The sequence below is a fragment of the Lolium rigidum genome, chromosome 7, assembly GCF_022539505.1.
Source record: "Lolium rigidum isolate FL_2022 chromosome 7, APGP_CSIRO_Lrig_0.1, whole genome shotgun sequence".
Lineage (NCBI taxonomy): Eukaryota > Viridiplantae > Streptophyta > Magnoliopsida > Poales > Poaceae > Lolium > Lolium rigidum.
The window spans coordinates 37,890,438-37,904,483 of NC_061514.1; the positions used below are offsets into that span (position 1 = coordinate 37,890,438).

General features: G+C 44.5%; 1 protein-coding gene across 1 annotated transcript; it reads right to left on the reverse strand.

Annotated features, from left to right (window-relative positions):
- Positions 1 to 11,360: 11,360 nt before the first annotated feature.
- LOC124678452 (probable aquaporin TIP3-2) lies at positions 11,361 to 12,371 on the reverse strand. Its single transcript, XM_047214344.1, has 3 exons — positions 12,227 to 12,371; positions 11,899 to 12,146; positions 11,361 to 11,771 (listed from the first exon to the last, which is right to left on the reverse strand). The coding sequence occupies exons 1-3, from the start codon at positions 12,369 to 12,371 to the stop codon at positions 11,361 to 11,363; spliced, it is 804 nt and encodes a 267-aa protein (XP_047070300.1).
- Positions 12,372 to 14,046: the final 1,675 nt, after the last annotated feature.

The window sequence follows — 14,046 nt, forward strand, 5'->3', positions numbered from 1 at the left end:
TGTAGTGGGAGCAAATTCAATAAAATAGCTATCATTATTATTCTCATCACCATAATCATCATATATAGGAGGCATATTGTAATCATAATTAACTTTCTCCTCAATAGTAGGTGGACTGAAAATATCATATTCATCATTGCAAACATCATATATAGGAGGTAAAGTATCATCAAAGTAAATTTTCTCCTCCATGCTTGGGGGACTAAAAATATCATACTCATCAAAACCAGCTTCCCCAAGCTTAAATTCTTCCATAGCTTTAGCAATAATGGTGTTCAAAGAGTTCATGCTAATAACATTGCTACAACTATTTTGCAAATAAAGTTCCATGGGTTTTTTAATTTTCTCTTCAAACACCTCATGTCCTAATTCAAGATAAATACTATAAAGATCTCTAATTTTTTTTGTTGTTTTCCATTAAGCCTAACTAGTGAAAATAAAAACAAGAAACAAAAAGATATAATTGCAGAATCTAAAGGAGATACCTTCGAGCACTCACACACCGGCAACGGTGCTAGGAAATAGCTTAGTAGTCGGAGGATGTGAATACCTTTTACCTTACCTCCCCGGCAACGGCGCCAGAAAATAGCTTAGTTGCCGGGGACCGGAGTGTGAGTGCCGTTTACCTTACCTCCCCGGCAACGGCGCCAGAAAATAGCTTGATGTCTATGGGTGCTTCTATTCTTGTAGACAGTGTTGGGCCTCCAAGAGCAGAGGTTTGTAGAAGAGCAGCAAGTTTCCCTTAAGTGAATCACCCAAGGTTTATCGAACTCAGGGAGGTAGAGGTCAAAGATAGTCCTCTCAAGCAACCCTGCAATTAAGATACAAGAAGTCTCTTGTGTCCCCAACACACCTAATACACTTGTCAGATGTATAGGCGCACTAGTTCGGCGAAGAGATAGTAAAACACAGGTGGTATAGATGAATATGAGTGGTAATAACAATCTGAAATAAATATGGCAGCGAGTAAACATGCAAAGAGAACAAGTAAGTAAGCGGTGTTTGCGTATTGGAAACAAAGCCTAGGGATCATACTTTCACTAGTGGACACTCTCAACATTGATCACATAATAAATTAATAACTTCTCCTCATTTGTGCTACATACACTCTTTTGTTGGATGACAAACACCATTCATTGTGTAGGGATACAAGAGCTCCCTCAAGCCGGAGTTAACAAGCGCCACAACATTCGGCATTCATATTTAAGTAACCTTAGAGCATAATAGATCTTTGCAATTTAAACCGAGAACTAACATAGCATACACACTGTCACCTTTACACTATGAAAGGGGGAATAGATCACATCAATACTATCATAGTAATAATTAACTCCATAACCTACAAGAGATTATGATCATAACCTACGCCAAGTACTACACGATGCACACATTTTCACCATTACACCATGAAGGAGGAATAGACTACTTCAATAACATCACATGAGTAGCACATAGACTAATAGCGATACAAAGCTCATCATATGGATCTCAATCATGCAAAGCAATTCATGAGATCATTGTATTGGGGTACGTAGAGAGAGATTAACCACATAGCTACCGAGTACAGCCCTTAGCCTCGGGGGAGAACTACTCCCTCCTCATCATGGGAGCAGCAGCGTTGATGGAGATGGCGGTGGTGTCGATGGAGATGCCTTCCGGGGGCAATTCCCCGTCCCGGCGGCGTGCCGGAACAGAGACTTCTGTCCCCCGAATCTTGGCTTCGCGATGGCGGCGGCTCTAGAACTTTTTTCGTATCGTGGCTTTTCCATCTCGAAGATTTAGGTCACGAGGCATCTTATAGGCGAAGAGTCGGAGTCGGAAGGGGTCTGGGGGACCCACACACCAGGGGGGCGCCCCCCTTGGGCCGCGCCGCCACCATGTGTGGTGGCCCTGGGCCTCTCCTCTGGCCCCTCTCCGGTGTTCTGGAATCTTCATGGAATTATAAGATCATGGGCCTTGATTTCGTCCAATTCCGAGAATATTTCCTTACTAGGATTTCTGAAACCAAAAACAGCAGAAAACAGCAACTGGCACTTCGGCATCTCGTTAATAGGTTAGTTCCGGAAAATGCATCAAAACGATATAAAGTGTGAACAAAACATGTAGGTATTGTCATAAAACTAACATGGAACATCAGAAATTATAGATACGTTTGAGACGTATCACCGCGCTGAATGGTGCGGCTATCATCATTGGTAACTTCTCGATAGAGCTCCGTCAAAGCCTTGGGGCTTTTCTCGATCTTCTTTGTTGTACCTACAGGAGTAATATCCAATGCAACACAAAAATCCTTCAACTTCATAGTAATAGGCCTATCATAAATCCTAAATGTAACTGATGGTGTGAAGTGTGTGTTGTTGAACTTAAAGCTTTCAACAAAGATTTTAGTTAGCATGTAGTATTGACTCCTCTCATCTTCCATATAGGTAGATAAGCCCACATTATTGATGAGGAATAAGAAGTCATCAAGCAGCCCTGCATTACGCAAAAAGTCATAGCATGGAAATGATGAAGCATTAGGAACTCCATTATCCTCTTCAACTTCGAAGCTCTGTGCGATGACATCCTCATTATAGGATCGTCTAATTCAAGTGGCTTCCCTTGAGGGCCTCCCCGTGCTTGTCATCTCTCTTTCCAACACTTCTCCAAAGGTGTGGTTGTTCATTTTCCTTTTCTGAAATTTTTCAACAATCATTATAAAATTTGATTTCAAGACATATAGTTGAGGGAAACTACTATAGGAGCTTGCTAGAGTACTAAACATGCATCAAAACTCATTTCTACAACTTGAATCAAGCATGCAAGCTCACTTAACATGTCACCTACAGCAGCAAATTTCTCAAGATGTACTTAACCAAACAATATTCTATTTGGATAATCGGAGGAGTCACATACCGGAGAGAAAATGTGCCAAATTTCAGACAGAAATCTGGGCTGAGCAAAGAGATCGAATAATCCTGAGCTCTTGAGCAAAAACGCGAGTGAGAGAAAGTTGGTACGAGTTTTTTCGGGAGAGAGAGTAGAATGGGAGGAAGAGATGACTTAGTGGGGCAAGGAGGGGCCCACACCACGGGTGGCGCGCCCCTCCTTGGCCGCGCCGGCACATGGGGGCCAGCCCCGGGGTGCCCCACCGGTCAGCCCCAGGCACTCCCAGGTTGCATTTCGAAAAATAAGACCAACGGTATAATTTTTGTAAATTTTTTAGAACTTCGAAAAACGCACATTTCTGGGTGTTAAAATTACTTATTCAGGACAGAAAAAGATTTTCAAACTTCTAAACAACTTAAGCATCTTGCAAACCAAATAGTACTACAGCAAGTAAAACAAGTGGAGAAGGAAAGAAATGTTGTTTAGCTCTTCTATGCATTTAAAATATACTTGTTAACAAAGGTTGATCAAGTCTTGCTACCAAATAAATTTTACATGACATAAGAAGAAATAAACCTCAAATCAATCATGTTACCTTATATTGAATTGATATGGATCCAATCACAAGAGTTTGATATTCTTCTTTAGGCTCATATATTGGACAATCAATATCTCCCACTTTGATAGATCTCAAATTAGAAATTGTATTAACTCCATATACTTTATCAATCCTCTTGGGAAAATAGACAGTATGTTCCTTGTCATCAACATTGAAGGTGACTTTCCCTTTATTGCAATCAATAACAGCCCCTGCAGTATTAAGAAAGGGTCTTCCAAGAATAATAGACATATTATCATCTTCAGGCATTTCCAACACAACAAAATCAGTTAATATTAAGCAATTTTGAGTAACTTGAACGAGAACATCTTCACATATACCAACAGGAACAACAGGTAGATTTATCAGCCATTTGCAAAGATATATCAGCTTGGTATCAACTTATCTAAATCAAGTCTCTTGTAAAGAGAAAAAGACATCACACTAACTCCCGCTCCCAAATCACATAGAGCAGCTTCTAACATAATTATTCTTGATGGAACAAGGAATAGCTCAGTATACTCGGGTCTCCCAGCTTCTTTGGAACCTTGCCATTGAAAGAGTAATTAGCGAGCATAGTGGAAATCTCCTCATTAGGAATTTTCCTTTTGTTAAAGACAATATCTTTCATATATTTTGAATAAGGAGGCAATTTAATACCATCAGTCAAGGGGATTTGCAAAAACCATCCAATCTCAAAATTTATTATAGTGTTCTTCCTCCTTTGATTTTAGTTTCTTAGCAGGAAAAGGCATTTGCTTTTGAACCCAAGGTTCTCTTTCATTACCATGTTTCTTAGCAATAAAATCTTCTTTAGTGTACTTTTTATTTTTAGCATGCTTTTCAGTGTTCATTTTCAATTTCTTCTTTATCAGAAGCATCATTCTTATCATTATCTTTATCATGTTCATTACCACTTTTAGTTTCAGCATCAGAAATAGAAATACTATTAGGATCATTAACAGGTTCAGAGGATTCTACAACAGTTTTATGTTTCTTCTTCTTTTTCTTAGAAGGAGCACTAGTTTCTTTAGTTCGTTGAGAATCTTGTTCAACACTTTTGGGATGCCCTTCAGGATATAGAGGATCCTGGGTAGAAACAAAACCTCTAGTTGTTACTTCATAAGCATGTTTTTCTTTATGAGTATTTTTTAACAAGTCATTTTGCACTTTAGTAAGTTGATCAATTTGAGTTTGAATCATATGAAAATGTTTAACAAGCATCTTAACATCATTGGAGGTTCTCTCCACAATATCATGCAATTTACTAATATCTTGAGAGTTTTCCATTAGATGATTCTCTACTCTCATATTAAAGTTATTTTGCTTAATAACATAATTATCAAATTCATCTAAACATTGATCAGGAGGTTTTAAGTAAGGAATGTCTCCTTTATCAAAGCGTTGAAGAGAATGTACCTCAATCGTGGATGAAGGGGGAATTATCTTACATAAATCTTCTATGGGAGGTAAATTCTTCACATCTTCAGATTTAATACCTTTCTCCATAAGAGATTTCTTGGCTTCCCTCATATCTTCATCATTTAATTCAATCATACCTCTCTTCTTCAATACTGGTGTTGGGGTTGGTTCAGGTGTAGTCCAATCATCATGATTTTGGCTTATTTTAGCCAATAATTCTTCAGCTTCATCCGGAGTTCTTTTCCTGAAAACACAATCAGCACAACTATCCAGGTATGCCCTAGACTCAATGGTTAGTCCACTATAAAATATATCAAGTAAATCATGCTTTTCCAAACCATGTCCAGGCCGAGCTCTAATAAGAGAGCAAAACCTTGCCCAAGCTTCAGGCAATGTCTCTCCATCTTCTTGATCAAAACTATAAATTCTCTGCAAGGCAATATGTTGAGCACTAGCAGGAAAATATTTTCGAAAGAAAACATCAAGCAAACAACTTGGACTATCAATAGAATCAAGAGGCAAACTATTATACCAAATCTTAGCATCATCCTTTAATGAGAGGGGAAATTTTAGCAACAAAATAAGTACGCATCTTAACATCATCAGAAAACAAGCTACTTAAAGTAGAAAGCTCATTCATGTGCTCTACAACACTTTCTTTTTCAGGTACTACGTATAGGGTGTTTTCTCAACAATAGATATATGAGATAAATCAAGAGAAAAATCATAATCTTTATCCTTAATATTTACAGGAGATGTGGCAAATTTAGGATCAGGAGACAGTTTATATCTAACAGCATGTTGTGCAATAAGCTTTTTAAGGTTACTTGTACCAGTAGTAGCATTGCATTTATCAATAAAATCATCATCAAGTTCCACATAATTTTCATCAAGGTCATCAGACTCAGGTGAATTAACAGGTGTAACAATATTTTTATTAGGAGTTTCAGTATTTTCAATTTGTCTAGACCTAGCAATTGTAGCATCTAGAAAAGGACCTAATGAACCATTTTCATCAAGCTACGTAGAAGCATCATCAAAATTATCGAGAAATTTTCAGATTCAGCAGAAGTACCAACACGTGAAGCTTGTGGTGGTGAAACAAGTTGACTTATCACGGATGGTGAATCAAGAGCGTAGAGGTACTCGAGTTGTACCTTTTCTTGTAGTGGATGGTAATATGGCGACTTTAGCATCGCGAGTTTTACCCATGATGGAGGATTAGCAGCGAACAATATCAATTCGAGTGAACTTGCAAATAAAGTTGTGCTCCCGGCAACGGCGCCGGAAAATAGTCTTGATGACCCACAAGTATAGGGGATCGCAATGAGTCTTCGAGGGAAGTAAAACCCAATTTATTGATTCGACACAAGGGGAGCCAAAGAATATTTGTAAGCCTTAACAGCGGAGTTGTCAATTCAGCTGCACCTGGAAATAGACTTGCTCGCAAGAGTTTATCAGTAGCAACAATTTTATAGCAGTAGCAGTAGTGAAATATAAGCAGCAGTGTAATAAAGACAGCAGTAGTGATTTTAGTAAACAACATGATTAAAATACTGTACGCATAGGGATGGATGAACGGGCGTTGCATGGATAACAGAACTCATGTAACAATCAAGGCAGGGCATTTGCAGATAATAATAAAGCGGTATCCAAGTACTAAACAATCCATAGGCATGTGTTCCGTATATAGGCGTACGTGCTCGCAATGAGAAACTTGCACAACATCTTTTGTCCTACCAGCCGGTGGCAGCCGGGCCTCTAGGGAAACTACTGGCAATTAAGGTGCTCCTTTTAATAGAGTACCGGAGCAAAGCATTAACACTCCGTGAACACATGTGATCCTCACATCACAGCCTTCCCTCCGGTTGTCCCAATTTCGTCACTTTGGGGCCTCGGGTTCCGTGACAGCAACATGTGTATACAACTTGCAGGTAAGATCATAAAACAATGAATATCAACATGAAGCAATAACATGTTCAGATCTGAAATCATGGCACTCGGGCCCTAGTGACAAGCATTAAGCATAACAAGTTGCAACAATATCATAAAAGTACCAACTACGGATACTAGGCACTATGCCCTAACAATCTTATGACTATTACATGATCAATCTCATCCAATCCCTACCATCCCCTTCAGCCTACAGCGGGGGAACTACTCACACATGGATGGGGGGATCATGGATGGTCGATGGAGAGGCGTCGGTGGTGATGATGGCGATGATCTCCTCCAATTCCCCGTCCCGGCAGGGTGCCAGAACGGAGTTTCTCGTCCCGAGGCGGAGTTTCGCGATGGCGGCGGAGTTCTGGACGTCTTCTGGAAATATGGTCGAACCCCCGTGCGTTTTTAGGTCGAAACCCTTAAGTAATCGAAAGGGGGGCGTCGGAGGCTGGCCGAGGCGCCGCCACCATAGGCCGGCGCGGCCCAGGGGCCCACCGCGCCGCCCTGTGGGGTGGGCGCCTCGTAGCCCCCCTCCTTCTGGTCTTCTGGCTCCGTCCATCTTCTCGTGAAAATAGGCCCATTGGAATTAATCCCGGGATTTTCCTGAAAGTTGAGTTTCTGCACAAAAACAAGACACCAGGGCAATTCTGCTGAAAACAACGTTACTCCGTGTTAGTTGTATCCAAAATACACAAATTAGAGGCAAAACAATAGCAAAAATGTTCGGGAAAGTAGATACGTTTTGGACGTATCATTGCCGTACTATCAAGAGGGCTCTCGAGTGAGTAACTCGATCGTATCGTTCGGAGAGAGCTCAAACCTTTGCATCCTTGCATCATCTTTCTTGGTTGTTATTTGGATCTTATCAATGTGATGTTTTACAGCTTGTGCTTATTCTCATGACAAGCTCTAGTTCATCGAGAATGGTTTTTGCATGGGCTACTTATTGCATTTTCAAGGTTAGAGGTTTTACCGGTATGTCTTTTTTAGATAGGTCAAATATTTCATCATTTGTTTCTATCCTACATTGCTGGACTATGATGGTTCCCTGCATGATCTTGTAGAGCTTGTTTCTAGCTTCAAAACGAGCCCAAGATCATCAAAATCGGAGTCTGGATGCTAAAGTTATGCCCGTTTCAGTTTGGTGTTTCTGCCAGTTTTCAGGGGGGCGGATATTCCGGCCCAAGTTGGGGGCAGGATTATCCGCCCCCCGGAATATCCGGCCCAAAAATATCCGGCCCCCATCCAGGGACACGTTTTTTCTGGTCCTTAGCCGTTTTTCGGGGGCCAGATATTTTGCAAAAATCCGGCCCGAAAAATCCGGCCTGAGCATACCCAAATGGTCATATTTCGTTGGGAGGGGGTATTTAAGCCCCCCTTCTTCCTCCTTCGGCTGCTACCTCTTCCCCTTTGGGCTCTCCACCATTGTTGACCTTGAGAGCTTGCCACATCCCTCTACTCCTCCAATGATTCTTGAATCCATTTGAGGGAAAAGGAAGAGGAGATCTAGATCTACATATCTACCAATCAAATCCATCTCTTTGTGAGTGGAACTCTCTAGATCTTGATCTTGGTGTTCTTTGTGAATTCCTTTGTTCTTCCTCTCTTATTCCCCCAATAGCTTTTGTAGCTTTGTTGGAATTTGAGAGAGAAGGACTTGAGCATCTTTGTGGTGTTTTTGCCATTGCATTTAGTGCATCTGTTTGAGTTCTCCACGGTGATTCGTCGAGGTGAAAGCAAGAAAGTTGTTACTCTTGGGTTCTTGGAACCCTAGACGGATTCTAGACCTTTGTGGTGATTTGTTGGGAGCCTTCAATTAAGTTGTGGATGTGTGCCCCAACCTTTGTGTAAGGCCTGGTTTCCGCCTCGAAGGAAATCCCTTAGTGGAACCGTGACCTAGGCCTTTGTGGCGAGGGTCACCGGAGATTTAGGTGAGGCGCCTTCGTGGCGCTCGGTGTGTGGTGTGTCTACGCATCTTGGGGTGAAGCCTTTGTGGCGTTGGTGTGCATCGAGCAACCCATCTCAAGGTGAAGCCAGTTGTGGCGTTCGGGAGCACTAAGCCACCGCACCTCTCCACCGGAGATTAGCACTCGCAAGAGTGTGAACTCCGGGATAAATCATCGTCTCCCGCGTGCCTCGGTTATCTCTATACCCGAGCTCTTTACTTATGCACTTTACCTTGTGATAGCCATCGTGCTTGAAGTTATATATATCTTGCTATCACATAAGTTGCTTGTCTTGCTTAGCATAAGTTGTTGGTGCACATAGGTGAACCATTGCTTAGAATAAGTTGTTGGTGCACATAGGTGAACCATAGTATATAGGCTTTGGGCTTGACAAAGTAAACGCTAGTTTTATTCCGCATTTGTTAAGCCCATCTCGTAAAAGTTTTAAATCGCCTATTCACCCCCCCTCTAGGCGACATCCGTGTCCTTTCAGGTGCTTCGTGACTTGAAACAACGACTGGTATGTGGGGGGCGACTGCACATGAGAAGTTCGGAGTCTTATCTTTCAGAGTGAAATTCTAAGGTCTGGCCTTAATTGATTGTGTTTGACAATGTTCTTGTTGAAGGCATTGATTTGAGAGTGAGGACGTTTTTCAGGGTGAAAACCTAAGATCTATGATCGGACGACGACAGCGTTTGTGCACTGTTTCCTTCTTAAAGGCGCCATCTTGGTGGTGTCAGTGTTGCTGTTTCAAGTTATCGATCTCTGTAGCGGGACTTTTCTTTTTTATAATTCTTCTCTCTTTTTTGCCTGTGTGCATCCTTTATGCCATTAGGGACAAGATATTAATATATGCTCTTTATCGAAAATACAAGCAAAATTGTCATGCCGAAGCTCACCCTACAACACGGACGCACCGAGGAACATTGCACGCCATTGAGACTAATCCAACGTCGCAAGCAACACCACCAGTAGCTGACCACCACCACAAGCCGCAAGCTTTGTCGAAGAGAGCGAAACGAAGAGTCAACGTCATCCGAAGAAGCACCGTAACTCTGCCACACATCCATCAAAGACCGCACGCTCTGAACTCTAAGACGTCTTCAGGAAGAGTACGACACAAGAGCGCATCCACTGCCCAATCTAAAGATCTTGGGTTTCCGCGCCGAGTACGTGGAAAGATAGAGAAGCCCCAACAACGCCTTTAGGATGGGAATGGCGTCCATGGATGTCGCCGCCGCCACGACCCAAATGGGCATGGTTTCCCCTCGGCATATATAATTTCTCCTACTTCTACATAGGGTACAGACCATCGAACGACATCTGAACCACCGTTGTAGCATGCTGCTCGCCAACCACTGCGCTATCCTCACGACCATGGTCTCCAGCCAGCAGCCGAGCCATGGCTCGGGCAACAACCAACATGGCTCCCACCGTCCAGGGCCATTGCCCCGGTGATGAAACTACGCATGCCGCTGAACTAAAGGAAGAAAAAACGAGAATCGCCACCGCGAGGGCCTCAGACACCTGCAAGCACGCAGACGGCAACTGAACCACGCCACCCTGATGAGAGAGGGCTCAACCGACTAGATCGACGACCTACAACCCCAGCTGCAGCCGAAAACACCAGATTTGGAGGCGGAAGACCATGGGCTCGATACGGCATAGGGCCCTGCCTCGGTCGAGCTCGAGGCGGCTAGAACTGTGGTTGTGCTGCCTGTCCCACTCGCTGGAGCCCTCCTCACAGTTGTTGCACCGCCCCTGTCAACCATGTCGTCGTGGATGTGTTGGACCTTGTGCCACAACTCCCTCCTCCACCATCTAGATGCGCCAAGTTTGTGTTGCCTACAACAACATACGCTCCAGAGGGAGCTGTCGCCGCCATGAGCACGCCAAGTCCGTGAAGCCACCACGCCCAACACCCATACTCGCCATTGTGGCCCGCACCACAACCACCGCTTGGGGGGGAGAAAACGCTTGCCACCACTTGGGCTTTGCTCGGTTGCGCCCCTACTAGCGGCGAGGGAGGGGGAGGGAGGGACCTGGTAGCGCCCGATCTAGGGTTTTGCTTTGGGATCACGGGAACGAACATGACGAAGCAATCTCCCAAGGGCAGTATTGTAAAACCGTTTGATTGCATTTTTCTTTATGGTTTCATTAATTCTGAGATAACTGAGAACCAAGTTTGTGCTTAGTTAAGTCCTACATCGTTTAATGAAACTAAAATTTAAGTTGTAAAAGAGGATGCAACTTTTTCAATTACACCTGTGGAGGATGCAACCTTTTCAATTACACCTGTGGATGCAACTAAAAAAATATTTTAAAGTGTTAGATGCTTGGTGATTTATGCTAGTTATAAGTTGTAACATGGGTTTGAACTTTGAACTGAGGTTTAGTGAGGACCGAGAAAGAAGTTAGTTCGACCGAGAACAAGCCACATCTTTTTCTTTACTTGCTTTAAGAAAAAAGGCAGACTCTGTTTCTTATTCTCGAATTATTCGCGTTTTCCCCAATGCATGGCACTTGTATACACGCCAGGTGCTAATTAGTACAGTTACTTGCAGCAAATGCATAACGAAACTCAGTAATCCTCAGCTGGCAGGGGCAGCCGTGTGGGTGTGGCCGCAGCTGCCGGCGGCTCAGGTTGCTCAGCCACGACAGACTCATACAGGGCGCCGGCCAGCCCGGCCCCGATCAGTGGCCCGACCCAGTAGACCCAGTGGTGGCGCCAGCTCCAGCCGACGAGCGCGGGGCCGAACGCCCGCGCCGGGTTCATCGCCGCGCCGTCGAACGGGCCGCCGGCGAGGATGTTCGCGCCCAGGACGAACCCGATGGCGATGGGCGCTATGGCACTGACGTTGCCGTTGCCGCCGCGGCTCCGGTCAACCGCGGTGGCGTAGACGGTGTACATGAGGCCGAACGTCATGACGACCTCGAGCAAGAGGGCGTGCCGCTCGTGGATGTGGTGGCCGAGCGTGAACCCCATGGGGCGCTGCACATACGGCATGCAGAAGTGAGACGTGGCGAACGTGTAGTCACGCCAAAAGGAAGTAGGCAACCGTTTGTTTGGTAGTCTCGAGAAAACCAAAATGTAGCCGAGTAAGAAACAACTGAATTACCACGCCGCCGGAGACGAGCCTCAGGAGAGCGGCCGCGAGCACGGCGCCGAGAAGCTGCGCCGCCCAGTAGAGCACGGCGCGCGCGAACGAGATGCGCCTGCCGACGAGCAGGCCGAACGTGACGGCCGGGTTGACGTGCCCGCCCGACGCGTCGATAGCCAGCGACACCGCGGCGGCCAGGGCGAGCGCGTGCGCCACCGCCACCACGAGCAACCCTCCCGGCGTCCCCGTGTCCGTGAACATCTTCCCTGTCAATCCAAACCAAGCCAAACTCTTCAGAGTTCAGACATAGCACCGGGCAACAGCAACCAACTGTGTGGCCACGTACAGAGGCCGTAGACGGAGCCTTCGGCGGCGAAGACGAACACGGCCGTGGCCACGAACTCCGACAGCACGGCGCGGGAAGCGCCCGGCAGCAGGGGCTCCGGCCCGGCGCCGTCGGCACCGCGGGTGGGGAAACGAGTTGGCAGCATTGTTCACGGTGCTAGACTGGAAAGAGCTTCTGATTGCTCTGTCCGGCTGGTGATTCTGAGCTCGTGACTGATCCAAGCTAGCGAGGTGCTCCCACTCCCACCTTCTAGTGACGGGGGCTTCTCATTCTGCTAGGCGGTGGCGGTGCTGCCGCATGGGACAGGTGGTCAGTGGGAGAGGACACGTGGGGGATCAGTGACGTCTAGAGATAGACGGTTCTAAGAGTTTCTATGTGGTGTTTGGATCGTAGACTAAGCTCGTCACGGTCTATGTAATGTAATTTGCTCCACGGCCATACTTGCTTGCCACATTTCTTCCCGATAAAGTGGTGTTTTATGAACTCAAAGCTTCGCATAAAGTGCTCACATCCAGTCTCTTACACATGCAAAAAAAAAAACTAAGAACATGATCATGCACGATTAATATAAAAGCAAAATTTATTCTTCTATTTTTTTACAAAAAGAAAGGCTTTGAGAGAAAGCTCTAAATTAATGATGCACTAAACGGCCATAGTACGGATACAAAGTGTGGAGGAAACAACTTACATGACATCAAAGTAAACAAAAGGTAGGAACGCGTAGTTTGAAGTCGGCGAAGCCCTCAGCTCAAATGATCAAATATTGAAGTGAGGCGAAGAAAGACCATGTAGGCGTCGGAGGATCACACCTTCTTATGCTTCAAAGAAGCTAAGTCACGTTGTGTGCTCATTTGTCTCCGGTGTCAAAGAGGGCCCATACCCTCTCGCTTTGGCTCGAAGCAACAATGTCGTAAAGGGGAACTAGCAATAGTTGGCGCGGCGGCACGCCGCGCTAGGTTGAGGTAAAGAGTTAGTTTTTTTTTGTTTTTTTTAATAAGGCTAATATTTTAAAATAAATCATATTAGAATTTTTTTGTTTCTGCTTTGTATTGAATTTATAGAAGGATTAGGATTACTACTGGGTTGGCAGAATATAGCCACAAGTGAGGTGGTAATCCTGTAAGATATAGCCTCAGACATGCTGGATCAATATCGATGGAACAATTCGTTAGCCTCATCAACAAATTCCTCAACAAATGCCTCAACTGAAAAGGAGAGGCTCATACAATTGCCTCTTCGAACTGACTGAACCATTAATTATCATCACTAACCAAACCCTGAGCCTCACATGCTTTTTTTTAATTACCATATAGAAAACCCTTGTACAGCCAGAGGTCTTCGAAATAGGTAGCACTGGCCACTACCAATAGCAGCATTCGAGGAAAAAAACAATTTTCCAGTAACAGGGTGAACATGGTATATTCTTCCAATCCTATTAGAAGCATCCCAAACCCAGCAAGTAGGAAAGTCTAGGTAAGTCAAGGACCTAGCGTCTGTATGATCTCGGTTGGCCACAAACCATTCTGTTAACATAGTCATGTAAAAAGACAAATTATCGACCAAAGAAGCAAGGAGAACATCGTCATGAAAAATAATTCTATTCATGCCAGGTAGGTGGACAATAAGCCGCTCAACAGAATCGTAGGCAAACATGCGCCAACACGCCTCACATGCCAAAAGGTACCTGTAAAGAAACAAACACCAGTACATATGAGTAAAATAGCAGTTAACCCGGCCAACAGGAAAGCATGAAAAAATTCAAAGAAAGAAAAAACAGAAGGGGGGGAAAAGAACCCGCACTTAATGTACTAGCATGAACG